This window comes from Lonchura striata, chromosome 4A (genome assembly GCF_050655825.1).
Source record: "Lonchura striata isolate lonStrDom1 chromosome 4A, ASM5065582v1, whole genome shotgun sequence".
NCBI lineage: Eukaryota > Metazoa > Chordata > Aves > Passeriformes > Estrildidae > Lonchura > Lonchura striata.
The window spans coordinates 3936833-3964462 of record NC_140742.1 but is presented as its reverse complement, the minus strand read 5'-3'; the positions used below and the strand labels follow the sequence as shown (position 1 = coordinate 3964462).

The 27630-nt window shown below is 40.6% G+C and overlaps 1 protein-coding gene across 7 annotated transcripts in view; it reads left to right on the top strand.

Annotated features, from left to right (window-relative positions):
- The window catches only part of DACH2 (dachshund family transcription factor 2), a 247375-nt gene extending 219745 nt beyond the window's left edge, over positions 1-27630 (top strand). For 2 of the 7 annotated variants that reach the window (XM_021531417.4, XM_085570458.1), the window contains exons 8-12: positions 13591-13736; positions 14254-14401; positions 15761-15904; positions 18904-18969; positions 26752-27630. In XM_021531417.4, coding sequence (XP_021387092.1) covers positions 13591-13736; positions 14254-14401; positions 15761-15904; positions 18904-18969; positions 26752-26789 — 542 coding nt within the window. In that variant the 3' untranslated portion in view covers positions 26790-27630. Of the gene's footprint in view, positions 1-13590; positions 13737-14253; positions 14402-15760; positions 15905-18903; positions 18975-26751 lie in introns of all 7 variants that reach the window. The other 5 variants (XM_021531418.4, XM_085570460.1, XM_085570457.1 and 2 more) reach the window with 3 other exon arrangements.

Sequence of the window (27630 nt, the reverse complement as noted above, 5' to 3'; positions counted from 1 at the left end):
TACCTTTTTTGTTTGTGTAGAAAATGCATGTCCACAAAAAAACCCTAATGAACACCTAAATTTTGCTGTAAAGGTTTTTAAAATATATGTCTGAAATTCCTTTGGAAATGTCCACAATCTGCTTCCATATTGCAACACATATGGTAAGAAAATCTTGCTTACAAGCCAGTGACTGTTTTTAAACAGTTTTCAAAATTGCACTGAATAACAGCTCATGCACAAAAACTGGTGTGTTTTGTATTTATAACAAGCAGCTTAACATTTTCTAAACTATGACAAATTTCTCCCTGGATATTTCTTAATGTAATAATAGGATTAGTTTAGCTGTCCCTAGGGTTTTTTTATGTACGTAGGCACTGGTGGTATGTTAGGAATATTTCTGAGTCATTCTGGTTCTGTCTTCCTGCTTTCTTCAGAATTTAGAGGCCTCTGTGGCCATAAAGGTTGTTGCTGTTGATGGCTTTGATGTGTGTGTGTGTATGACACGTAATGTTGATATTTAGGAACCGATTCCCTTGCTATGATTTTGATAAAGCAGTTTCTGGAACTTGTTGTATTTCAGTTAAAGATTTACGGCTCTCCTTTCGTCTCAGACCTCATTTTTAAAGGTCAGAAGAGAAAAGAAACCCCAAACCATAAACATATTAAGTGAAATATCCATGGTACCTCCAGTTAATGGTATTTCCTTAAAGAAGATAAGTTACTAAGCCCCCTTTTAAAACAAGAGCGTTAATTTACTGTTTCCTTTCATCTGTTGAAATAATGACTTTTCTTCTTCGCCTTCAATAGTTTGTTCTGGTCGTTAACAGTTCTGTAAAATTAAGTTTGAAAGGTGCTTTTAATGTTCACATAGACTGCCGTGCACATTTGACTGTTAAAATCAACCTACTTAAGGCAGAACTAATGTTTAACACTCGCAGCCATTTGAAGTAGTTCACTGCCCAGTTTAATGGTGCTGCCAAGGGCAATGGTCACATTACTCGCTCCTGGATTTGGGGGGGTTCTTGTGCTGGCAGTAAAGACAATCCACAAGATGCCTGAAAACACTGGCTTAGACCTTAAAGGCATCATTTTTCTACTCCCAAAGCTATCAACTGTAATTTCGTGGGTAGCAGCGGACGAGAAGCACTGACCCCTGCTCTTGGCCACGTGCTCTGTTTAGGAGTCACAGTTTCTGTGTCTTAATAACCTTTGCTGCAAGCTCTGGTTAAAAAAAGGTGAGATCAAACCGTGCAAAACCCATGCTGCTGGTGGGAGAAGTGATCTTCCATCATGGGAACTGGGGTTTTGGGGTCAGGTCAGCTTTAAGGCACCTGCAGCAGCAGGTGAAGAGCGACCCTGGGCAGCCCAGCCCAGCCAGGTGGGCAGGAGGTGGGAGGGACACGTGGGGACACCTTGGCTGCATCATGAACCAGCTCTGCTTTGGTCACAGCCCAGCCAGCACCTTCTGTTCTCTTGTTTTTTGTGGATTTCCCTGATTCATCTGTCTGCCATGCACTATAAAAATGCTGCTCCAGCCTTGCACTGGGAACGGACCCTCCCAGTGGCCAAATTCACTTGAATTCCCCTCCTAACACTGCCTCAATCTGAGGGGTTGAGAATGCAGGCCAGATAAGATGATTTAAGGGAGTCTTCAGGCAAATTGTACAGAAGAAAATGTAACTTATTGCTTTGTGGAGGTGGGAGCCAAGCTGGAATCCTCAGCACAGTGGGAATTGCCTGGTGCAGGACTGCCCTGAGTAACCCCCAGCCCAGCACATACATCACATTATTCCTGTGTGAGGTCACGGATTTATAACCAAACAGCTGCTTTTTCTCCTTTGATAAGCAGGGGCAGGCAGAGAATTGAAAGATTAAACAATACATCTTCTCAACCAGAAAAAAAAATTATATATATTTACTAAACAGTGAGTGAAGTTTTCCCCTTGGCTGGTCTAGTGCAATTTTGCAAGCTCCAACAATGCTGAATGGATGTTATTGAGAAGTGAATTTGGCTCATTCTTTTTTATGCTTTTAATAAATACCCAAGGGAAAGGCAGTTGTTCAAGGAAAATGAAATACAAATAAACATAAAATTTATTCTCAGTAGGAATTCTGAGGAACTTGGGGCTTGAGTTTTATGCCATGTTTTTTTCCTGTTACTTGCACACAAAAGTAAAATATTCATGTAAGCTGTCAGTTCTCTAAGGTAAATTCATCCTTTCTAAAAAATAAAACAAAATATAGATTCACAGTCTAGAACAGAAACAATGTGAAGCATAAAAAATGATATTTCTGCTCTAAAGTACGTCATTGTAATGGACCATATTATTTTGGACTGTGGATATAAATGTTGGAGGTTTTTGCACAGCATCCTGTAACAATTCTTGAGACACAGTCATGCACAAGACATCATTTGCAATTATAGCACTTTGCCATTTTCAGCTGCTCTCTGCTTACTTCTCATTTGATTGATAATTCATGTACTTCAAGCTAATAAAAGATTTTTCATTCTGCCACCTAATAGACATTACCAGTTTTTCCTACCTAAATTTCAGGAAAACAGTGGTAGTTTTATTTGAAGAAAAAAGGAGAGAGAAACTTAGTTGTTTTACAATGCCTTTTTCTCTTAGATTCGTGGAGTACCACAGAAAAGTACAGTCAGTGGAGAATGTTTATTGGAATAAAGAAGAAGAATTTAGATTTTGGATTTAATTTCAGACTAATCATTGCCCAAACTTTAACAAAGTCCTTCAGAAAATCTGTGGTTCCTCGGCTGGAGTGTCCTGTGGAGGGTCAGAGGCACCCTTTTGGGATGAATGAGTATTTTGATTACCAATTATTTATCTTTCATTATTACTATTATTACTGTTTCTGAGTTCAAAAATAATTTCGTTGCACTGTCTAATAACTGTTGGTTTAAACAAATCACATAAAGAGACTTTTTATGGCTCTAGGCTGCACATCCAGCTCAGCTACCTTTGTCAGATGCAGTGCAGGTTGATTTGAAGTCTAATATTTATACCAGAGAGTGTAAATCCAGACTCTGCATCGTAAAAGCCAGAGCAGATTTCAGTGTTTGAGACTGAACTGCAAAGGTTCCTGAGCACCTGGACTGACTTTGGAAAAATGTGGATTTTATTTTCCTGGAAGCTGTGTGGGAAAACACCTTCCCGGGTAAGGTTTGTGTTCATTGATATTTTGATCCACTGCTTGTTTTTCATCAGCCACAGCCTTGGAAATTGGCACAAACCACCCAGAAATAGGTTTATCCCCAGCCCCTTCCCCTGGGCCTGCAGTCACCCCTGTGAGAACCCCAGGGCTGGAGTGGCAGCATGTACAGCATCACTACCTTTCAGAATTGTACAAAACTAGCTGATTAAATCTGATTTTAAATACTGCTTTCAGCTCAGAACCCTGCCTTTTTAATAATCAATTAAAACATTGCTTCATTGTGTTTATTCAGTGTGTATAAAGCACTGCTTGACATGGATTAGACCTTACATAGCAGTACACAGCTGTAGCCCATCCAGCATTTTCCAAATGAGTTTGCACAAGGAATAAAAGATTGCCATCTGAGCAACACTGGAGGGAGACAAGAGCAGACAAAAGGCAGTTAAACGCTACAAAAAGAAAAAAGACCCTGTTGAGATAGAAATTTCTGAGCAAATGCCTCCATTTCACAGGGAGATACTGTAGCAGGCAATGTACATTGATTTTAGCACGTGAAGTACATTGCTTTGGGGATTCATTAAGCTTCATTTTGTGCACTATCATGAATGGGGATGTCAGCCACTCTCTCAAGTAATGCAGGGTTTCAAAGCGAGGAGGTAGAATAAGCCAAAGTGAAAATATAATGTGCCCTGCAAAGAGAGTGAGGCAGTTGGGAAAAGAAAACGCTTGGCTTGCTAAAAGCTGTACGTCACAGGAGCAGTAATCAAAACCTAAATGTTTGTAAAGGGGTTTATGCTTATAGAGTTTATAATGTGGCTTAGAGCAGTAAGTTCATGCTCCTGGCTGGCCTGCTGGGAGTCCCCCTGGAAGGAGAGATGCACTGATGGAGTGCAGACCCTCAATCCTGTCTTTTGGAAGAAAAACGTGGGCAATTATTTGATACTTTTTAGTTACCCCCTTCTTTAAACTTGTTCAAGCTATTTTTGATTTTGGTCACTGGTTTTTCACCTTCAGTATTTGAAGTGGGAGGGTGCTTAAGAAGGTGTTGTGTTCCTCCCCTCCACTTTTCCTTGGGAGCCAGTGGCAGAGCTCTGCTCTCTGTGGCCCCTCACCATCTCCTCAGGCATCAGCTGCCAAATCCAGAAGCCACAGAAAGTGGCAGGTCCATAAAACTGGATTTTTCAGCTACCAACCAAATCCAAGGCTGGTGTGAAATCTGTGAATGCACCAGAGGTCTGGGTTCCTGTGTAATTGTATCTTGTTTTAGTTGACTCCAAAGTAACTCCAATGGTTTATCCAAAAATCTGTTCAGTAGGTTTTATTTAGTAATTATGACACCACTGGCATTTTTTTTTTGTCTTGGCCTACTATATAAATTATAGTGCTTCAGAAACAAAATGTTCATGAAGTTCCTTAAAGTTTTACAAGTGATGGGATTGCAATGCTAAACCACCAAAAGAATGGGATTGTACCTAGACATGGCTGCGAGGGGAAAAAATCCTCATTGCTCAATTCTCTAGCTTTTGTGCCTTGCCTTCAGCAGGTGTGACATTGTTTTTAATGGAATTTACCCAAATATCTGGGTTGTGCTGTCACACTCTGCCACGTGCACTCTGTAATAGAGCATGGCTTTATGAATTGTGCTGTTCACGTTGATGGCACAGGGTGGTTGGGCATAGAGGAGTAGAGGGAAACTGCTGAGAGTTGCTGGGAGTTGCAATCCTGCACCATTCAGGGAACCATTGAGAGGGAAGCAGTCCCTGGAATTGCTGAAATAATTCACACCTTTTTTTTACAAATGATGTTTTGTCTCTGTTACGTGCTGGGGGTCACTGAAGAAGGTGGTCAACACAGAGGTGAGCACAACAGAACAGCATCCACCTCCCCAGCAACTCAGCTCCTCTGAGGCAGGAACACAGCAGATTAAAGTCAGATAGCTGCTGCCTTCTGCAGAAAGTTCTCTTCTTTCCTCTCCTCAGTATTTGACCCTTTAAAAGCGCTCAGGCCAAGTGACAGCTGCAGATCTCCCAGTTATTAGGCTGCAGACCAGTGCATGTGCAGAGTTTGGTGCTTAGCTTCCATTTATACCCTGATCACAGCTGCCATTTGGGTCAGGAAGAGGTTTTCCTGTTGATAGATTGGCTGTGTGCTAGGAAAACTTGTCTTTCCCCAGAGCATCGTGTAATTATTTGGTGGTGAGGAGTTGCCATGGCCAGGCAGCTCCGCACGGATTGCTGCTGGAGTATCCCTGAGTCTGGTCACTCTGTCACTGCCCTGTCACATCCCCACACCAGGGCTGTGTTTCTGCCTCAGGGGCTCCTCCTTGCCCTCCTAGCTCAGCAAGGGAGGAGCACAGAGATCAGTTCTGTGCTCAGAACTGTTCCTCAGCCCCAGAGAGGGTTGCCTGTGTCTGGGTTGTGTCTGCGACCTGGAGTCCTGCAGGAGGTACTGGCAGTGTCTGACTGGTGGCACTGGGAGTGGAGATGGGATCGGGATGTGCTCTGGGCTTCCTGGGACGGATCAGGATCTGGGGCAAGGTTAAAGGTTTCTGGGGAAAAGTCAGAATTGAAACAGGTGCAGTAAAAGGGAATGGATTTCTCATGCTTAATCAGGGTTTATAAAATCAATGTGTAACTGAACTGAATTCAAACGCTGGGATATATAAGCAGAGTCCTTTATTGACATCTGAGGAATTCATAATTCATTCAGAAGCAAACCTTTCAGGTGCTCATCTCTCTATGGGTATATTTTCCTGTTAATCATATTTCTCCTAACGATCAGTTTTGAAAGTTGTCTTATTTCTGCAGTGCAAAAAAATCCTGCTGGTGAACATTCCCCAATTGCACTCATAATTATTTCTGATTAAAAGTGCCCTGGCCTGACAGCACCAGGGAAATTAATAGGAGAAGCTTTCTACAAGTTTTAGAAGACGAGCAAAGACATACTCACTCCCTCTTAAAATTATTTAAGCAGGTGCTGTGGGAAGCCATTGCTTTTATAATGCTCTTCAGATGTTTACAGCAAAACATTTTTTTCCCAGTGATTGAATTTTTCGAAGTACTAAAATACCACAGAGAAATATGTTTCCCACCAGTTTTATGGCTCCCTGGATGCATTCTATACAAACCTTGTATCTGCCTGGACACAAACACTCTATTGCAAAAAGATATCTTGCCATTTTAACAAGCTGCACTGCTTTGAAGGGATACACTGCATCACCAGTGGGAATGTCAGTACCTTAAGAGTAATACTGCTTTAAGGGTACTATTTTATTAAAGCAGACTTCAGTAATTTGTTCCTGACTGTTATACACCCTTATTTTATTAAAGGTATTTTACATCTGTGGAGGAGATTACTACCACTCCTATTTTCTCCACCGCTTGGCTTTAATGGATGGTGTGGAATATAATATTTATTAAGCCTAAGCAGGGGAAGACATAATAGCAGAATTGTCCTTTACAACCTATTTTACACAGCTGTAAAATAAACCTTAATAAAGCAAGAATAATTATCCAGGAATATCCAGGAAATGGAGTATTCCTCCTGTTTCAAATATTTGAAAGGCTTAACTGCTGGCTATAAGTGTACTTTAAGAAATTGAACTCAACAGTAATAATATTAATATTAGTTTGATACTATTTTAAAATATAATAAGAGGTTAAGTACCTTGTGTGTCACAAGTGCTGTGTTAGCATAAATCAATATACAACTGTAATTTCTCTGTGGTGTTGACTGTATAGGATCCTCCAGGATTATCCTGTTTCCTGCATAGCTTTGTTTTCCTGTTTCTTGGTATGATTTCTCTTCTTGGTGACAGTCGCTGGAATCTCTCCCAAAGGGAAAGATTTTGTATCAAGGACCTAATGCAGCTTTGCAAACTGATTCCTGATCAGATATTCCAGAAGAACTGCTAAAGCAATTCCTCTCTTCCCTCTGCCTTCCTGATTTCTTCCTCCTGTTGTCCTATTTATATTTTTTTTTTTCATTGTGGAAATGATTTGGACTACAGTTATTACATTAATTATCCAAACTGACATTTTTGCAGTGTGTGAAAGGACAGGGTGGTATGTAAAATAGATGCACTAAGAACACCTACAGTATGACAACAAGTAGCAGGGTAATTGCTGAAAATGAAGTCTTTTCTGCTATCCCTTCTCTTCAACATCTGTTGTTCCATATGGAGTCATAAATATTTGCAACAAAATAGTTGAAGAAATAATCTCAACATTAATAGGGAAAAGCTGAATCCGTGAAGAAAATTGAAGAATCTTTTTTTTTTCCTTCTTGGCAAATTCCTCCTACCCATCCTCATCTGACACTTTAAAATCTCAGTAGAGGAATAGTCAGACTACAGTGATGCTTAAAAATCACCATGAAAAAAAACCCTTTGTGAATGTTAATAGGAGAGTTAGCTGAGAAAAATTTTATAACCTCCTGCTAATGACCATGAGGAGGATTTTGTTTATTTTGTTTCATTTTCCCCCTTTCTTCCATGCCACAGTAATTTTGCTACTAAACTTACATTGAATAGTTCGCATTATTTCACAGAAAAAATCCTCCTCATCGTGGTGAGGAGTGACAAGGTACTGGTGCCTGAACAAAATAGTCATTTTAAATTGCCTTATGGAAAATGCACATCAATAGTTTTTAAGCTTCTCTCTAGATTAAGAAGCATTTTAAAGCACATAGCAACTTGAAATATTTTGGAATCCAGATTACGAAAACCTGCCTGAGGAGCAGCTTAGAGGAGAAAGCAAATATATTAATAATATGGACAAACTACAAATTGTAAATAATTCTGAATATAAAAAATAGCATTTTGAAGGCTCTTTATATATGTATTTAGGAGCCTTAGTAGGAGTACTTTGGCTTCTCTTTAATTAACAGAATTTAACAAGGTACCATCAGTTGTATTTGTTTTTCTTAGTCTGTACATACTGAACTTCAGACTGAGGTTATGTGCTGTGAAACTTTAGTTCTGATGTTGAGCCAGTGAATTGCTGCACTTTTTACTTTCATATTTTGTTATTATTGTAAACCAAGCATTTCATCTAACTCAGATCTTTGTTTTTAAGGCTTGAATTAATAAAATATTTTCAGGTGATTTTTACTGCCAGTGCCATGTGAACATCAGAGTATATTGTAAATATGTTAAAGTTATAAATAGATATAATTTTCTGGGTTATTAATGAGAGTACACTGATGAAAATGTCAAAGCTGTATAATTACACACCTCTTGATAAAGAGTGTGCAGATAAAGGCAATTTATAAACTGTAATTTCAGCCTTTTCTAGTGAAATTTTCATTTCTTTGCTTTTTGCCGCCTCCTCGTATTCAAACCTCAAGTGGCATCTCTGTGATGTCCTTTGGGAGGAAACACCCTCATCATTCCTGAGATCAGGAACGGTGCCCGGGGGACCAGGGCAGTGCTGTCCCCTGTGCTGGCACTGCTGGGGGGACCCTCGTGACCAGAGGGACAGAGAGGGGCTGGAGAGAGTCCAGGGACGGGGACGGAGCTGGGAAGGGGCTGAGGGAGCTGGGGGGGCTCAGCCTGGAGAAAAGGAGGCTCAGGGGGGACCTTGTGGCTCTGCACAGCTCCTGGCAGGAGGGGACAGCCAGGGAGGGGTCGGGCTCTGCTCCCAGAAAATGGGAACAGCTTTGAGCTGTGCCAGGGGAGGCTCAGGCTGGATACTGGAAAAATTCCTTCATGGAAAGGGATGTGCAGCCCTGGAGTTCCCATCCCTGGAGGTATTTAAAAGCCATGTGGATGTGGCACTTGTGGACACGGTCAGTGGTGGCCTTGGCAGTGCTGGGGAACAGCTGGACTCCATCATGACCTTACAGCTTTTTGCCAGCCTCAATACTTCCATGGTTGTATGGCTTCCATTTCCTGCTGATCCCACTGAAAAAGTTTTATTGAACACTTGTTCAGACAAAATCGAGTGATTTCAGAGTGCACAGGTGGGAACCTGCTTGGACACAGATAAGTGGAGCAGTTGATGGTACTGTTCTCTGGTTGTTTCTAGAAGCTTTTAAGGCAGCATGGAAATGTATAGGAAATGTGTATTTAATTGTTAGATGCTGTTCTCAAAGTGGAGTTTTTCCTGGCAAAGCTCAGTAGTGAACAACGCTTGTATCGGTCACTGGAAAATGAAATGAAATCTCATTTAAAGGTACTGCACTGGATTAATCAGCTACTTCTCAATTGCATTCATTGACCCCGTTCATTCAGGGGCTGTAATTAATAAGAATAGCAGTGACTTTAAATTTGGTACCTGAATCACAAGGTTAAAGCACTAAATTTCTGCTTGGTGCCTGGTTTACAGGAGACATCTCTTTTCTCACTGATGATCAAGGAGTCAAAATTTCAAATTAAAATAAGTCTCTTTCAAAAAACTGATTTTGCAGTCAAAAATTAAAATTTTAGCCCTAATTGCATTAAAATACCCATGTTTGGACACTACCAATCCCTGTTGTGAAGCAGATGTAGAGCTGGAAGTCAGGACACCTCTTGCCACCATGAAGATATAACAGATGATTCTGTCAGGTCTTTGGGCAAATAATGGTATTTCAAATACATATTTTACTTTCAGAGATGAGTCATACAGACAACCCAGCTGATGTTGCAAATCCTCTGCTTTATTTTATTAAAAGTCAAAGAAGTCCATTAGAGTATCCAGGTTGTTCTGTAACTATGGGCCATTAAATGTAATCCCCATCACTGAGGTATGAAACTCAAAGAATTACAATTGTAATAAACCACTTCAGTCCTTGGGTTTCTAAATTTTATGCTGCAGGCAGGGAAAAGAAGTGACCCAGCTACCATCTGTGTCCAAAACCATCTTCTTATCCCTGCCTGAAGGGTTTCTGAGATCAAATATCTTGGTTAGTAACTAACAGGTTAATAACTATAAATCCTGTATCAATTGTTTCTCTCTCCTCCATATGCCATGCATTCATTTAATGCATGGGTTATAGTCTGTGAGCTGATGGAGGTGAATAATGCTCCTACAGCTCCAGGTAGATAAAGTTTTTAAGTGCATGAGAAGAAATAACTTGGTGGTCTAACCAGTGTAAATTGCACCTTTAATACTTCTCCCTTGTTTTGAGAGGGATGTGGCATTTCCAGTGGATCAGGGCTGTGAGTGATGGGTTTAAAAACATGCCTTCTGAAAGAAAATAAACCAGCTGGCAAATAAAAGTGCCTGTTGGTTTGGGCCGTGCAGGGAGCAATTCACATTCCCCATGTTCCCAGTGCTGTGTTCAGTCTGGAGGTTGATGCTTCATTTGCCAATCCCTGTTCCTGCAATTTAGGCAGAAGACAGAAGATGAAATACTTAAGCATATTGAATTAAGAGCAAGAAACTTCCTAGCAGATTTCTGTGTGCTTTCCCAGGATGATACTCCATTCACTGTTAGTGTTTACTGTGTATTTCTTTGCTCTGCAGTATAATTCTTACTTTCATCTATTCATCTGGATGTCAGCTAGAAATTAAAATGAAAAGACTGCACTCTAAATGGATTCCTGAATGCTTTTATAAAGCATGGCAGGTTTAACAAACAGGCTCGATAAAAGTAGTTCCCACTTTGCTTCAATAATCAGAAAGGTTGTTTGTGTCCTTGGTCACACTGTAGCTGTCTTGGCTTTATTTCTTGCTTATTCTGTTGTATTGTATATGTGAGTGCAGCTTTTAGCATTTATATTTTTAGTGGTGTTTAAAATCAAAATCCTTAAATCAACATTATTTTTTTCCATTAAAGAGATGCATTTGATACAGTCCCCAAGAAATGCTTTCAGCACATGCCATTTTTAATTGCTTTACCAATTATGATTCCTCAAGTCTAGCTAATAAATTTATGCCTAACTGTGCACTTATTCAGAGCATGGGCAAGATGTAGACACCGTTCAGATGTGAAGACCTATTACAAGATTGAAATAGATTTCTAATGCATTTATCATTCATCTTTGCAGAGTGTGATTTCAATCAGAAAAAAAATGATGAATGGTTTGACAGTTTCCACCCATATACGCTAAAACATAATATGCTGCTTCTAGTTTCAGCTATTACAGACTTTAACATGCAATGTGACCTTGGTCTGCAAAGCATGTTTGGTTAGCACAAAAACTTAATCATAAGAAGTCATAAGTAGAATCCTTCTTCTTTACTGCCCTTTTTCTGGGACTTGGAAATTTATTGCTTCTGGGACAGGTAGGATATGAACAATGGGCCAAATAGAGTCCAGGGTTATCTCATCTGTGTGAAAACTGCTGCTGAAAATCGATGTGACCTCTGCTACACTGTCATCCCAATTCCCACCCTCTGTGTCCTATTTGTCTTTTGGTAGAAGCTTAGATCTGTGTGCTGTCTCTATGTGTCTCTCTTGGGCCAGATTATCAAAATGAATCATTGCCTGCATACCTCTTATATTTCTATTTATTTTCCTGGTGTTGACTAGGTCTGATGAAATATGATTCTTTTTGCATTTGATCCTCACTGCAGCAAGCAGCACCTAATTTAGCTGTGTCTATCTCTTTAAAGAAGAGTAATACTATTTTGAAACTTCAATCTGCTGTACAGTAGCATTACAAACCATAGACCATGCAACCTGTCTTCACAGTCAATAGTAATTTTCCTTTCGGCCAATTTAATGTTATTACTTTCATCTCCAAATAGCAGAGATTTCTAGAGGTGTTAGGGCAGCTCCAGTTTTGTTATGCATACTTCATGTATTGCTTTCTTTTTCAAATGCCACTTCTGTTTAGTCTTTTGTGACTCCATGGCTTCGCTGTTACTTCTGTGTGGCATCATGTGTGACAACTAATCAGGTTATTTTAAAAACTCTGCCACTGATATATTTGAATATGAGAAATGGTGTGTCTGAATCAGCACAAACTCTGTGGTCTGAGTTTGTTACCCGAGTTGGGATTTTTTAAATGGATCACTTAAATTTCATCTAAGATGCCTTCTCCGAGGACATGTGGAGGTTACTGGCTTTTGTTATTAGTCCTGAAAAATCATTAGGAAGATGTTCTGTTTAATGAACTCACAAAGCAAAGACAAAATACTCCCAAACCAGAGATTTCAAAGAATACTTTAAAACAGCTAATGCTCCTGGTTTGTTGTCAGGTGGATGCAAAAAGTGCAGCTCAATGGAGGCTCCTGGTGTGTGTTACACCAGAAAATGGTGCTGCAGTGGAGACACCCTGGGTTAGTTAGTTGTCAGATGCTTTTTAAGTTGTTTATTCCTTAAAAACAGGAATGGGAGAGGGAGACCTTTTGAATATGGTGTGGTCTAATTGTAAATTCAGGCTTTAATATGACGAGGGCACTTGACAGGTGAAACTCTGGGGGCTGGCTGTGCTGCTGCCCTGGGCGAGCACTGGGATCAGGAGCTCATGGCCAAGGCAGGGATCACAGGCTTCTCTAAAAGGGAGGAGCTGGGCAGACACTTGTCATGATTTCTACAAGTGCAGGATCATTATATATATATATATATATATATAGAGAGAGAGAGAGAGAGAGAGAGAGGGAGAGAGAGAGAGACTGGAATATTGCACAGAAGTATTTTTTTTAGCATTTCAGAGTGAAAGAATTGTACAAAGTTTGGCTTCAGACACAGCTACATTTTAATTGTGTGATTTTCAGCAATTAAAATGAATATATGGGAAGAAATACTCACAGGGATCTGAGAGAAGGAGCTACATCTACTGTCCTAGAAGATTTTTCAGTTATTCTATTCAAAACTGGGAGTTCATTGGTGATAGTACTGAATCCTCACCAAATTGAAGGGATTCTAGAAAAAAAACAATTTCTAACATTGTTTCTTTCTGGATACACATTTCTGCTGTCTGTGCACAGCTTGATCTATACCCACACCGTGTGTTTGAAAGATGGAATGAATGGGGAAGCTGGCAGGCCCCAGTTTGCTCTCTGTAGGAGATGCTCCAGTTGCAAGCAGCGCTGGCAGAGGGGATGGATGACTCAGTGGAGATTATTTACTGCTGAGCACGGGAAGGGGAAAGGTAAAGGAGTAAAGAGATGTGATACATTCCTTGATTAGAATTTTGCCAAGGTTATACCAACAAAAAACACACATCACAGAATGGCAAACATGACAGGATGAAGACAGGTCATTCAGGTTTAATGAACTGCGTAATACTGTTATAATTCTGTGTATAATTCTGTGGAATTTGAGATATAATAGTCTGTACTCCATTACAGCTGTGTTATAGTCTCAGTGTATTGATTATTGTTCTGTACTATTTTGCCAACTTGCCTTGGCAACAGTCCCAGCTGCACAAAGACTGAAACAATGTTGATTTTACTAACGCACTTGTATTTTGACTTCCAGATAAACAAAATGCTAGTTTCTACAAATTACAGTCACCTATATTTCCAATGCTTTCTGATGTCGCTTTTAAACCTATCTTTACAGAAGAGGTCCAAATTGCCATTCCAATAATGAAACCAACCTTAGATAAAGTCCAACTGGCTGGACAGGCCTTGCCTCCTGGATTTCCGGCGCCATTTCTTTTTGCTGATGGTCTTTCATCAGTAGAAACACTATTAACCAACATTCAGGTAAATTTTCTCTACAGGGCCAGGTTATGTCATGATAGATAACGTGTGTTTCTTTTGCACTCTTAAAAAGTTTCAAGAACTATTTCATATTTGCAGTTTCCCATCTCTTTAATTTAATGTCGTACTTAGGTTTCCTCTCTCCCTGGAGTTATCAGTCATGGAAGGGTTTCATACATTGTATATTTGACTTAATAATTGGCAATAAGAGTCATATTGAAATTCACTATTCTCATTATTCCTGCAGTGCTCTCTCTGCAGTTATTGAGGTGAGCAGAGACATGGCACTGTATGTGCAACCAAATTAACCAAAGCTGTACTGAATGATTCGATGCCACAAAATTCCTCATATATAACTCCAGAATTAGTTACTTCCAGTGCCTAGTTGTGTTTCAGGTCTGTAGGTTCCTGCTTCTAATCTTTCTGTTTTCCTAGAGGGTGTAAAAGAAACAAGTGGATGAATTTTGTCCCTGCTGAAAGAAAACGGTGTTTTCAGACCATGCATTTGTGTGTATTTTAGGGCCTGCTGAAAGTGGCTGTGGACAATGCAAGAGTCCAGGAAAAGCAGATACAGCAGGAAAAGAAGGAGTTAAAGATGGAGCTTTGTAGAGAGCGAGAACTACGAGAGAGCTTGGAAAGGCAACTCACAGCTGAGCTGCAAAGCAGAGGTGAGTGAGTGAAAAATGGGGTTTAGGTGTGTGTGAAATGTGTAACCCTTTGGCATTTCCAGCTGGAGCTGTCGAGGGCTCACAGTTAGCTGACATTATACTGGTGTAATGCAGCAGTGGAGCTGCACTGGTAATGAAAGACTCAAATCTCCCAGAACCACAACGAAGCACAGCTTTCTGTAAGCAGGAAGAACAGTGGCTCAAGGATTATTACCAGTAGGACAACTGGCCCCAGAGAGTTTTGGCAGGTTCTGAGGAGGGAAGCTGGGGCAGTTCCGTGGCTTCCAGGTGTATTAGCATCACTCTGCCCAGGTATTCCCAGCCCAATTTCTTCATTTGACAGCTTTAATTTGTGTTTCTACTCTTATCCTCCAAGCATCATCAGTCTTACTGTGAGAAAGACATGGCTTTAATTTGGGTATTCAGGTGATTTTTGTCATTACTTCCCTAGCCCACGTTTCTGCAGCTTCAGTGCTACTCAGTTTATCTTGTAGAGAACTTCAGCACAACAAAATAGACCTGAGAGAAATTGTCTGCCCAAGTGCAAGATCTGAAGCAAGTAGTCCTAGACATTTTTGTTTTTTTGCATCAGGAGATGGAGGTGCAGTAGCACATCCCAAACGGGGCCTTCTGAGACAAAACCATGACTGTTAGAAGCTTTTGATAATAATAGGCAATTAAAATGGTAAATCTGAATTTCTCGCTGTGCTGTTGCAAGAGAGGCAGTATTAGTATTCTTTTTAAAATTCAGATCCACATCTGAAGGAAAGGAACTTCATGTGCCAAAAGCTACTTCTAGATTACATCCATGAAATCATAAAGATAAAACTAGATAAGATCCAAAGTGTAGGTGCCAAGTCCTAGCTTTCCTGTGCTTTTTGAATGGAAATTGGGAGTGTGGAACTGTCTGCAGTGCCAGGTCTCACTTAGAGGCACCAAAGGGCACCTCTCAGTCAAGTTGTGAGGGGTCAGTAAATCCTGCTGAAGCTGTTAAATTGCAGTGGGTGTCCAGAAATGTTGCATCACCCAAGTGTGATGGGACTGTGTATTTCTGTAAAACAAAACTTAGCTCCTTAGGACAGCACAGTGTTCCCCCTCCTGAATTCCAGTTAACTCACCAAAATCTTCAAGTCATTCACAGTCTTTGATGGCTCCTGACTTGAGAGAGAATTTCACCAATAACCAGCATCCTCAGAATTGTTTGTCCTTCAGCTCACCACCACATGCCCATCCTTATTGTCATAGGGGTCTTGAGCTAGAACTGCACCTTTGAATATGTACATAAACTAATTTCTTACTGTCTCCATCATCTGCTAACTGTGCCCTGACAACCATTCTTACACTGTATTGATATTTCAGCCACAATTCAAAAACGCTTGAAGAAAGAGAAGAAGGCAAAGAGAAAATTGCAGGAAGCTTTGGAATTTGAATCCAAGAGAAGAGAACAAGTGGAACAGGCTCTGAAACAGGCCACATCAGGTGACGGTCTCAGGATGTTAAATGGTAATGTCTTAGTTGGCCTTTCACAGTCAGCTTAAAATGATGTTTGATTGAGTGAGAAAATTTCAGAATAAACCCCCACAATTCTTTCCTGAAATAATGAAAAATCTATTTCAGGCTATGTGCTCTGGGTCGAGAATTAAAAAAATAAATAAGTCTGCAACTAGAGAAACAGACAGAGCAGTTTACACAGAGATGACAAGAAATGCTGAATATATTATAGAGAAATCTGTTACAGTGCCAGCTAAGACAATGTGAAATTTGGTTCCTATAAGGTTCTGTGAACTCTTCTCTCCCAGCAGATTCATTTTTAGAACTGCTGAGCTTCATTTCAAAAGCCGTTTGGCTGAAGTTTGCTCAGCCTCAGGACCTATTAAGTTTGTTAAATATGTATCAGCTTTCAGAGCTGACTGGGTTTTGAACACTTCCCAAATATTCTTGTGAAACAAAAGCAAATCAGTTCATCTCCTAAACAGTGATTAAGTTCTGGCTACCAGAACTTAAGTTTATTAGAATTAAGTTCTGGAATGATTTGCCTTTTGTGCTTAAGATGGTTCTAGCCAAACTTTAGAGCTTTGGTTTGAATGCTTAAGATTGAACCTAGTTGAGATTTAATTAATTTCAGGTTCTGCAGCTAAGGTTCAGTCTGTGCATCCCTACCTGGAGCCTCTGCAGAGGCTCAGGAATCAGAGTGACGTTCAGTCCCTGCTGCATTCAGGTGTCCTGTGGTGTGTTAATTTGTGCTGCCTGCTTTGGGCACTGCTAGAGACTGCAGAGTGCAAAAACTGCCTGACTGCTGAGCAAAAATAATGAATTTGGCTTCTCAGCTGTGAGAGCTGCCCACACTGTTGTCTAAAGCCAGGGCAAGGCTGTGTGTGTGCCCTGGCACAGCAGTGCTCTGCAGGAGATGGGAGCTGTGATTTATCTGGGGCACCCAAGGGATACAAACTGAGAATGAGAGCAGCATCTCTCAGAGGCATCCTCTCATCCGTAGCCCTGCACATCCTGGAAGCAGGGACTGGCTGCTGTCCCTGGAGCACTGGCAGTGCCAGGGGGATCCAGGTGTGGATTCACAGCCCCAGTCACACCGGGGTGGGGACAGTGACCAGGGAGAGTGGATGGCCGGAGCCAGCAAAAAAAATTTCTCCACCACTTCTACTGGATCAGACAAATGCCCAGACTAGATCCCACAGACAGAACCAGCACCTTGAGAGGAAAGTCAGAAAAAAGCTAAAATCCTGATGTGCTGCAAGGTCACTCCTCTGGGTGCTGCCACTGCAGGGAAGCAGCTGCTGCTCACACACCAGCCAGGAGCACCCAGCAGTTCTGGAAGCCACAAATCCAGGGATACCAACATTCCAGCAGTGTGATTAACACACCTTTACATCTGCTAGTGTGGGCCTGGCTGCAGCAGTTTGATTTGCAGGCGCACTCAGGTAGTCATATATATGTTAGTGCCTGCAAGAAGCTGATATTTACATGCTAATCTGATTGCACATGCAAATCAGGTAGCTCATTAGCATCTTAATCCACAATTTAATTGCAGGTACAATTTTATGACAACAAAATGTGAAGGGCTATTCTGAGTATTTTTAATTTAACTCTGACAGTCTGTCTCATTTAACAGATGCTGTTATTAGTTACAGATGACTTTGTCATTTTTGGTATATACGTGTATTCTGAAGGGTTTGAGAAGAAAGAACCTTTTCAGATTGATAGGTCAGTGCCCTGCACTTGCTTTCAGAACAGGAATCTCAGTAAGTGAAACCCTGCAGAATAGCAGTCACTTGTAATTTTATAAGGAAAAAAATGTGTATGTGAAAATACTGCTTTTTTATCACATATACATTTATAGAGCTATATATGCACACATTACATGGATTTCATTTGCACATTTATTGCTGAGCTATTGCTCTCCTGTAAGGGCTGTACTTCTCAGGGCTGCCTTGCTTTCACTCAGGGCTCAGTTACTGCAGGGTCACCAGCAAAGCATCACCTCTGTGACAGATCCTGACACTGAGCTGAGGGGATCTGTGAAAGCAGCAGTGCAATTATTCCCTGCTTGAGAAAGTCCAGAAGCAGGCTTTTGGACAGAAAAACCCCCAAACTGTATACACAGCTTCCTTTCAGGTGTGGGTTTTTCCTTCCTGTAATTTCTAAGGGCTGTGTGATAAGGGAAGCAGATGTTTCTTCAGGATTTGAGGTGCCATGGATTCAAATCACATCCCCTTCATGCTAATCCTTGTTGGCACAAGGTGGATCGTGGCATCTGTTCCCGTAACACCCTGGGGTGTTGGAGCCCCCACCCCCACCCCAAGGACTGTGCAGACAGAGGGATCACCAACATGAAATTAAACAGGTCCAAAGTGAGTGTCATGAGACTCCTTCTCAACTTGGGGAAAAAAAAAAGAGCACAGTCCTCTTTGGAAAGCTCTTCTCAGAGATCTGGAAATACTTCACATAATATGACAGCTGTAATTTCGGTTTGGGTGGTAACACATGCTCACACATCCCGAGCTGAGGCTGGAAATGCAATTTGCACAGTTCTTATCTGTAACATGCACTCGCACAAACTGATACACACACCCCAAAACTGTTGCTGGCACTGGCTATATTCTTCAACTCTGTAATTTGGGGGTATCTGGCTATACACAAGAGTCAGTGTAGTTTAATATTATCACAGTTGAATTTCAACTTCTATTTTTCATGTGTCAAATGCCCTCATTCTCCAAGAGGATTTTGCAGACATATTATTACCACGTGTTGGTTATTATCTGATCGTCAGAGAAATGTGAAGCACATTAAAAATAATTCACTGTGAGACCAGTAATGTTTGCACATTTTGGAAACAATTTACTACTGAAAATTCTATGAAGACCAAATGTTTTATGCAAGACCATGTTAACTTGGAGAGCACCCTAGTTTGCTATAAATATTTTTCTAAAGATGCCTGAGAGAGGGGCAAAGGGGAATGTATTAATCTTCAGTCTCCCATCTTTCAGATGCTGGAATCCCAGATATGGAAATAGAACACAACGGAACCCAACATGACAGTGCAGCCATGCAAGGTGCAGTATGTACCACAGCTCCTTACTTGTGTGCTTGTCATTAAATATTAAGTAAAATCATTTTTATATCTCTTTTCATGATTTAAGATAAATGTAAATTACAGAATTTCAGTTTGTTTTCCTGTTTGATACAGAAAACCTTTGCAAGAACAGTACTTTACAAGATCAGAAATTAACTTTAAGTAGAGGTGCTATTTAGCTGAGGTGATTTAGAGGTGGTATTTGTTTTAAAACTGATATTTATCTACCAAAACATATGCCCTTACTTCAAAAGGGGTTTCACATATGATTTATGATTTGAAATATTTTACCTCTGGTCTTTACCTACCTATCAAGATTGCAGATGTTTTCATAAAATGCATGAACAATAAGTGAAAAAGAAAAGCCATGTTCACATTATGGGCAGCTATCTGGTGCTACTTTTCCTTCACTGTGTGGCTGTGTGTAAGTGCAGCACCTCCAGGTATGGTCTGAGTGCTTCCCAAAGAGCAGGAAATGAGTGCTGGCTGAGGTCTGGGATGTGAGGAATTGTGAAATCCTCCTTTGGGGGAGCTGAGACACGGGGATATTCCCAAGGGATATTCCCATTCCTCTTGGAAGCCTTTTTGAGCCACACAGAAAATCCAGTCACCTGTGATAAAATCTTCTCTGAGCAATTTGAACATTGAAATTCTCTGATGAAAGTCCAGCTTGTAGAGTCTTCCTCCCTTCAGTCCTGTGCCGTGTTCATTCCAGACCACTCAGTTCTGTGCTGGCAGCCTGCAAACAGCTGCCTCTTCCAAAGAGCTGCTGCTTCTTAGAGCAATCCCACCCTTTCTCCTGCATCATGGGATGGTAATGTGCAAAAATCCCCTGTGCTGTGGCAACTAAAGGCAGTTTGTGCAGACAGGAGAAGGGCTGCAGTGCACTTTGAGACACAAACCTCACTCGAGTATTTCTCTTCAGCTGGGGAAGGTTTGACTTGCATACCTCTGGTATGCATCTGTCGTCCATCTGTCATCCTTACAGAAAAGCTTTCAAATATTTTTACTGCTGTCTCTTCTTGTGATTTTAGATTCATATGCTCTGTATTACAGAGATGGAGAATCACAGCTTTATTGTAATGCAGATATATACATCTGACATATGTGTGTGTATATATATGTGCACATATAATGAGAGCTGTGCTCTAAATATTGCAATTGGAAAATTGCTGCTGCCAGAAATAGTCAAAATATTGGATGAGCGTTTGGGACACATGTATTTAAATTTGATGAGCAAAATGTTCTTTACATATCTGATCTGCTCATGGTACCTGCTGAGAGGAGTGCTCAGTGCTCTTCCAGAGAACTCTGAGAGTCAAAGGTGCATCTGGGCAGACTCTGGTAAAGAAGAGAAAGGTAATTTCAGTTTTCAGTTGAAGAAAAACCATCACACCTAGCTCAAATGTGTCTTTACATCAAAAATGAGTAAAAATACTGGGAGGAAGGTGATGCACAGCCACTTCCAATGACCATTTACTTGCCTGAAGGAATCAAGAGAAATTTATAGTAGTTTATGTAATTTAATAAACAGGAAAGCCTTGTGATTTTCACCATTTTTGTTTCACCATTTTTGTTTGTTGTCGAGTTCTTTCTTGTTTTTTTCCTTTCAATCTGATCCCAACTACATCATCCCTTCAGTTACGAGAGGTTTTGGCTCAGGAAGTTTTTGTTAAGCATGGCCAAGGGGAGAGCTGGATATTCCCTGGGTTAAGTGTCCCTGTCCCTCCCAGTCCCTTCCCTTTTCTGCCCTGACCCCCTGGCTTGGAAATCCTGCTTGTGTGGAGCTGTGAGGAGCTGAGCCCCTTGGTCACTCTCAGCTGATAAAAAGCTTTCTGGAGAGCTCTCTGTGGAACTTGTTTAGATTTCAAAGTGTTCCTGTCCTGTAGCACCGTCTCTTTCATTTTTATTTATGCTGATACTGTAATAACTTTTTCTTCCCTTTCCCTTTGATAACCATTCGTGTCCCTGACAGCTCCTATTGCTGCTGCAGCTCTGACAATTCGAGCACACTCCCTCACTGCCCCTGTCATTTGCTGCCTTTGTTTTTTGGGCCCTGGGAGGAGGAAGGGGCAAAATACATGTCCCTAATACAAAGCTGTTTCCAGGCCTCCAAAATCTCTCTCAGTTGCTCAGAAAAAAAAGCTTTAGCATCAATACAGAGCTTTCTTTTTCTGTTGTCAATAGCTCTGCTGGACAGAAATCTATCATTCACACAGTGCTTTTCCTTTGAAATTCAATTAGTTCCACTGCCAGTATCTCCTTAAGACGGTTTAAAGGAAAATTACAGAACTACTGCACAGCCACCTTTCACAGTGATTAAGTCATATCATATTTTATGCTCATTTCTTAAAATGATTTTATTAACACAAGCTGTTCATGTACTGAGTTTCTGATCTGCATTATAAATCTTTTCCATTTAGTTGACTCATTTTCCCTCTGCTTTGTATATTAATTGAACAGAAATTTCATGCAGATGAGACAAAACTTTTTTGAGCTTTACAGTGTAATGCTCCATATCCCAGATGTAGTTGAGAGCTGGAGCTGGGAGGTTTTTAGCAGGCAGAGGAGATCAGTGGTGGTTGCAGAGCAGGTGATGAGCACTCAGACACCCTCCTGCTCCTCCTTCCACCACTCACTCCTGGGCCAGCACCACAGTGCATCAACCATTTTATCAGCCAATCTCCCTTCCACATAAAATAAACATACTGGGTGTCATTAAGTGCACCTTCAGATCAATGATTTTTGCAAATGACATTCAAGTACCATTCGAGTAGTGCATTTTTGCTGATAAAAGCAAATTAAATTAGCACAACTACAAGTGTGCTGATAAAAACTAAAACCGAACAGCAGCACCATTAGCTAACAAAGTAATATTTTCTCTTTACTGCTTTCTGCCATTTAGTTATTATCCTATTGGAAATCTAATTATAATCCTTTTACTCCCTAGTCAAACTTCACAGTTTTTGCAAGCTTAGCACTGACAAGTGATTTCATTACATTTGATTGCCCGCGCCCAGATTGACTTAACTTCACTCTGAGACCTAAAAGCCCTCTCAGTTTCTCAGATTCCCTGTTTGCACATTACAGCAACAGCTCCTTTAATTAATTAGCATGAACAGCAGTAACATGAACTGCTGAACAGAAAATAACATCATTTTATGATCGCGGGGAGACTTCTCCTTTTGCATGTTTATACCTTAGTTAACTTTTGTATTACAATATTTCATTGTTAGGGGATAGTGGAACAATCAGCAAAGCAATGTTAGCTTAAAATCTTAAAAAGTGGATGTTACAGTAATACTTGATAACAACAATTTACAAAAAAATAAAATTTCAGGAAGGAGGCAGCAGCATAGGCAGGCAGGCTTTCCTGAGGTGAAAATGTACTTCACTGTGCCTGTAACAGGAGGGTGACCCAGGTCTGCTGCTGCTTTTGTTTGTCACATAACTTGGCAGAGATTCAGCACAAAAAACTCTGGGATTACCATGAATAACTTTTTTTTTTTTAATTTAACATGTGAATAACATTTTATTTCTTTGTCAAAGATAAAGGACTGGTGTAGTTTGGAATGTATTTTGGGGTTTATCATGGACTGGGCTTCAGTTCATTGGTGTTCTGATCCAAGCAGTGAGTTGTCAAACCCAAGCTGCTTTAGCTGAGTCTCAGGTCTGTTGTTCTCCCTCCTGCCCAAGCTGTGTTCTCTCCCTAGAGCGTGTCCTGCTCTGGAGGAATTACTGAACCCCTGGTAGCTGTCTCGTGCTGTCATGGCAGAGCTCCTGGAAAAGCTCCTTCAAAGCTCCTGTGCAGTTCCCAGACTGTCACTCCATGGCCACACGGCCACGTGCAGCTCAGAGCTACCCCAGCAGGGGCTCACCAGGAATGGGAAATATTTGACAGGGTCCACTCAGCTGCTTTACTCACAAAATGAGAGGGGAAGAAGCTCCTGCCCAGCAGCTCTGTGGGTGAGCAGCTCTGCAGTCCTGAGGGAAGGAGAGGTTTTGGTACCAGTCCTGAGAGATGCCCTGGTGTTGCTGCAGGTCCTCAGCTGGGTAGTAATTAGCATTGACTCCATGGTTCAGAAGGCTAGATCAATTGTTTTATCATCTCATCTTATAGTGTATTATATTTCTGTATTACAGTAGCAAGAGTTCTCACTAACACCTAACTAACTAACAAGAACAACTGGTGACTCTCTCCTGAGACACCTGGCACAGCTGTGCATCTGATTGGTCATTGAATCTAAACACCATCACCAGAAGCTAATCAAGCAATCACCTTGGGTAAACAATCTCTAGAATACATTCCACATGAGAACAACAAGGAGCAGAGATAATAATTGTTTTGATTCTCTTCTCTGCTTTTCCCAGGAAAATCCTGAGAAAGTCTGTGCCTGCTCCCCGTGGCCAGAGAGCTGCTGCCACACCCTGGGCTCAGCCAGCTTGAAAGATCAGAGAGGGCACCTCTGATATCATATCTGCACCTCTGCAGAGGTGGAGAGAGGCTGTAGGAAAGTGGGAGAGATGAAAACAAACCAGGATTTGTTGGTACTGCTGCTACAGAACCAGCATTTATTGACCATGTTCTTCCTGGGTCAAGAGGGAGCTGTGCCCTGCCCTCTCTCTGCTCAGTTGGAAGGATATTTGCAGATAAAAGAGAAGTTTTACTGGACAGCTAATTTTTTACTTGTCATTTAGCTGAATGATCAGCCCAGGCCCATCTCCTTTTCATGGTAGTGAAGAGACATTTGCTGAATTTTGGTCATTGCTCTGGTCCTTACCCACAAGCAGGGCCTGGGTTCATTCCCCTTCCAGGCAGGAAGCACTCCTGTCTGCCAAGGGCTGTATGGAAAGAGGCTTTTTCTGAGGTATGTGATCCTTTGGAGAAGCAAACTGATTTTTTTCTCATTTTTTTCTTTGTACAAAGTAAGACACTGGTTCAAACTAATTAGCCCCATCTTTGCAAATTAATTTATTGTTACTGTATTGCATTTCCCATGTGTTGCTTCCTCCAAAGCTGAGCTTGGCTCTGATCTAACTGAGGTGCTGTTTACCCAGCCTGGGAAGGGTGGGGAGCTCATCTCCTGTGCAGTTGGACACTTGTTTTGTTTTAAAGTAGTTTAGGGAAATAAAGCTAAATTCCTGATTTAAACTAGAGATCTTACAAACAAAGGATTCAGAAAATTCAGAGATGTGGAATAAGCTGGGGAAAAAAAATTAAACCTGAATAAATATGGAGATGATGATTATTTGCTTTGGATTTGTCCTTTATGCACCCATTAAAACCTTGGAAGAAAAAGATAAAGGATGGTATTGTGGCTAAAAAGAGTGAAAGAGCTGCACCTACCCTGGGCTAACAACTCAAGGAGGAAAACACCATCCTGAGGGAAAATTCCATTTACTAACACAGACTCTGGCACACCAAGAAACTCAGAGGTCTTTACTTGTCTTATACATTGTGAAGGGGAAAAAAACCTCCTTTCTAAATGTCTTGCTTATTAAGCCAGTCATGCATTGCTCTGTAGGCTGTAAAGCAGTGTAACATGCACAGGGGGCTCATAAGCATATTTAGTGTTAGGGAATATCATTTATACAGTTTTTATATTGTCAGTATTACCCCTAGAGAATGAGATTAGGCTTTAAACTACTGTAAATCTACGCTTTTGCTCACCTTTGTATAATTTCGTTTTTTAATAGAATGAAGCCCACATAAATGAATATTTGATTAAGGGATAAACCTGATAAAAGAATACATTTATTGCACACAGATTTATTCAAATCTTTGCTATATAATACAGTAAAGTACTATAAAATGGTCTATAGCATGCAGTCAGCTGCACTGAGGAGATGGTGAATATTCTCCAGAAAAGATTAATTTGACAACATCACATTGTCTTTCCTGTGTAAGTGGGGGCACAGCTGCTCCCAACACGTTAATTCCTCAGAGGTGATTGCTGTGTGACGTGGTTAATGCCATGAAATTCAGTTTATTGCACAGCAACAAAAAAAAGTATTTTAATTTCTGGAGAACAACTGAGGGTGTTAGAAAAAAGGAAAGGCTTAACTGTGCACTTTCTGTTCACTGATCAGTGATGTCTCCTGGGTGGCTGCACTGGGCTTGAGATGTGGCATTTACTTTTCTCTCTTATGGGTGTTCTAGATACTTCCATTGAACTTTCCTTGAGAAATAAAAGGGGTTGGAAGGAAATATGGAAACCTGTTCCAAAGTTTAGTCTGCCCACAGTACCCTCAATGTCCTCATCTTACCTTAATTTAAAAAAATAATACTTAGAATTTATTAAGAACACAAAGAACAGCCTCCACTAGGAAGAAGCCATGTGCAGCTTCCTGATGATCATGAGAAAAAGGAGAAAAAAGCCCAAACCACAAACAAACCCTACACTGCTCAATCCTGGCATTTCTGCTGAACCTCCCCAGGCTTTAGTAATTCCCCACCAGGTTTAAAACAAGAATTTTCATCAGCCAATGGCCTGAAACTAATTTTATTTCTTTCTTTGGAGGCTCCCAAACATCCCTCTGGAGTTGTTATGTCTCTGGCTCTTGTGATCTTTATTTGTGCTTACATCCAAAATACGTATTAAATCATCTCAGTTTGGAGAGTCTGAGCCTCCTTAAAACCACAAAACATTCAATTACTAATTAGCTGTTTCCTGTTCCTAATGAAGTGAACATGTCGGATTTGGATTAAAATTCAGCTACTGCTCTCCTCTGTTTATGGTTCCAGATGTTTTTGTTTTATCTAGGAGGTTACTTTGACAGCTACTGCTAAATGATAAATCACTCATATTATAGCTGAAATGCATTTTGAAATTGAAATGTGGCAAACTTGGAGATTGCTCCAAGGATCAGTGTCAGTTTGCAGGTCAATACTTGTTCGTTCCTTAGGAGTGCTCGGTATTGGCGTATGTAAAACAGTCATGGGAGAGATGTCAACATTATACAAAATGCTGCTCCATATTATCATTTTGCTATCATCTTCCAGATCAGTTCTTGCAGATTTAGCTGGGTGGATTCATGATTCATTGTATAATGAGCAGGAATATGGATTCTTGTTAGCTTCAGTTTCTGTGGGCATTTCAATATTTATTTTTTCTCTGGGCTTAAAGTTGCTTAATGTGAAAAATCACAGTTGATAGGTACTATAACTAGGAATATTTTTATGAAGTGCTTTTCTGCTTCGTTGTCTAAATAAAGAAATAGAATTTTAAGAGAAACGTGGTGGTTTCTGAATGAGAGAACAGTTTTCCAAGAACAGATCCTGATTTACATTTTCTGAAAGCAGTGCAGTTTTAACACCCTGTTCCCTGGCAGGTTTTGTGCAGTGCCAAGGGTGTGTGCTAAAGCTGGTGCCTTGTCCCTGCTCTGTCCCAGGGAGGCAGCAATCCAACACTTGCTGCCTTTGGGAGAAAAGGACTGTTTGATTAAAAAAAATACCTTAAAGGAATAAAATCCAAATCAGAGTGTTTGCAGCCTGTCCTGAGCCATTGCTGACAAACACCAGGGCAGGTCGTGGTGTGTCTTTGTCCTTTCTTGAGGGCATGGCCAGGTGTTGTCACCCTTTCCCTGCACAAAACTTGCACACGCGATGGGCAGTTTCATTTATATTACTTTTAGATCTGCTCGTTTGCCTTGAGGGAAAAAAAAATCCACAACCAAGTGAAGAAACCACCTAAGTGTCAGTTAATTATCAAATGGTCAACTGTACAATTGACTTTTTTTCTTCTTTTTTGTTTCCCTCCAGAAAACAGAACATACATCAAGCCGACCATTATGTACTGAAGGAACCACCTATTGCTGAAAAAATGTCTAATGACCACTATTTGAAGACTACATAGTTCCTGAGAAATGTCCCTTCCAACCTTTGATGCCTTCAGTACCGTGTGAGGAACAGGATTTGTAGCATGAAACTTGAAGGACAATTTCAAGCAATTTACTGTTGCTGCATTGAAAACTGCCGTATTAAGAAATACTGAGACTTTTTACAAGCTTACCATACCAAACCAAGCCTGTCACAACAGATCATTTTTAGGTCCCTGGAGATAGAAAGGAGTTTTAGTATTTTTAAGCACATACATCAATTATTTCCCCTCCCCACCCCGCCCCAAAAAATAACTTTTTTTTTTCCTTAGGAGGTGGCTATTACTGAATAGCAATGGCACAATGATTTTAAGCCACAATGGTCCTCACTGGCTGTACATCATACAAGTCCAGTTTATCACTGAAACTGTTCAACATGGAGCTGTTTCGATTGTGTTTATAAATTAAGCTTTGTTTACTGAAGCAGATACTCGATATATATTACGTTTTAAAAAGAAATGTGTGTACATTTTTTAAAAGAACGATGTAAAAATTGTCCTTTCATTAGATGACCGATTCAAAAGTGTGAGCTAAACCCTAATAGCTGATGTAATATGAGGATTATAATTGATGCTTTTTTTTTAATGCTCAGTTCAGCTTGGCTTTTGGTCTTTTAAGATGGAAAAATGAATATGCAGTAGAGTGTTAGATAATGGAAACTTTTAAGTATGGTTTCTCTGTTGTACCATATTAAGTTAAAGTACACATTCTTTGTTAAAAATGTTCTTGCTAAAAATACAGTATTAAAAAGTTTTTTGTTTGA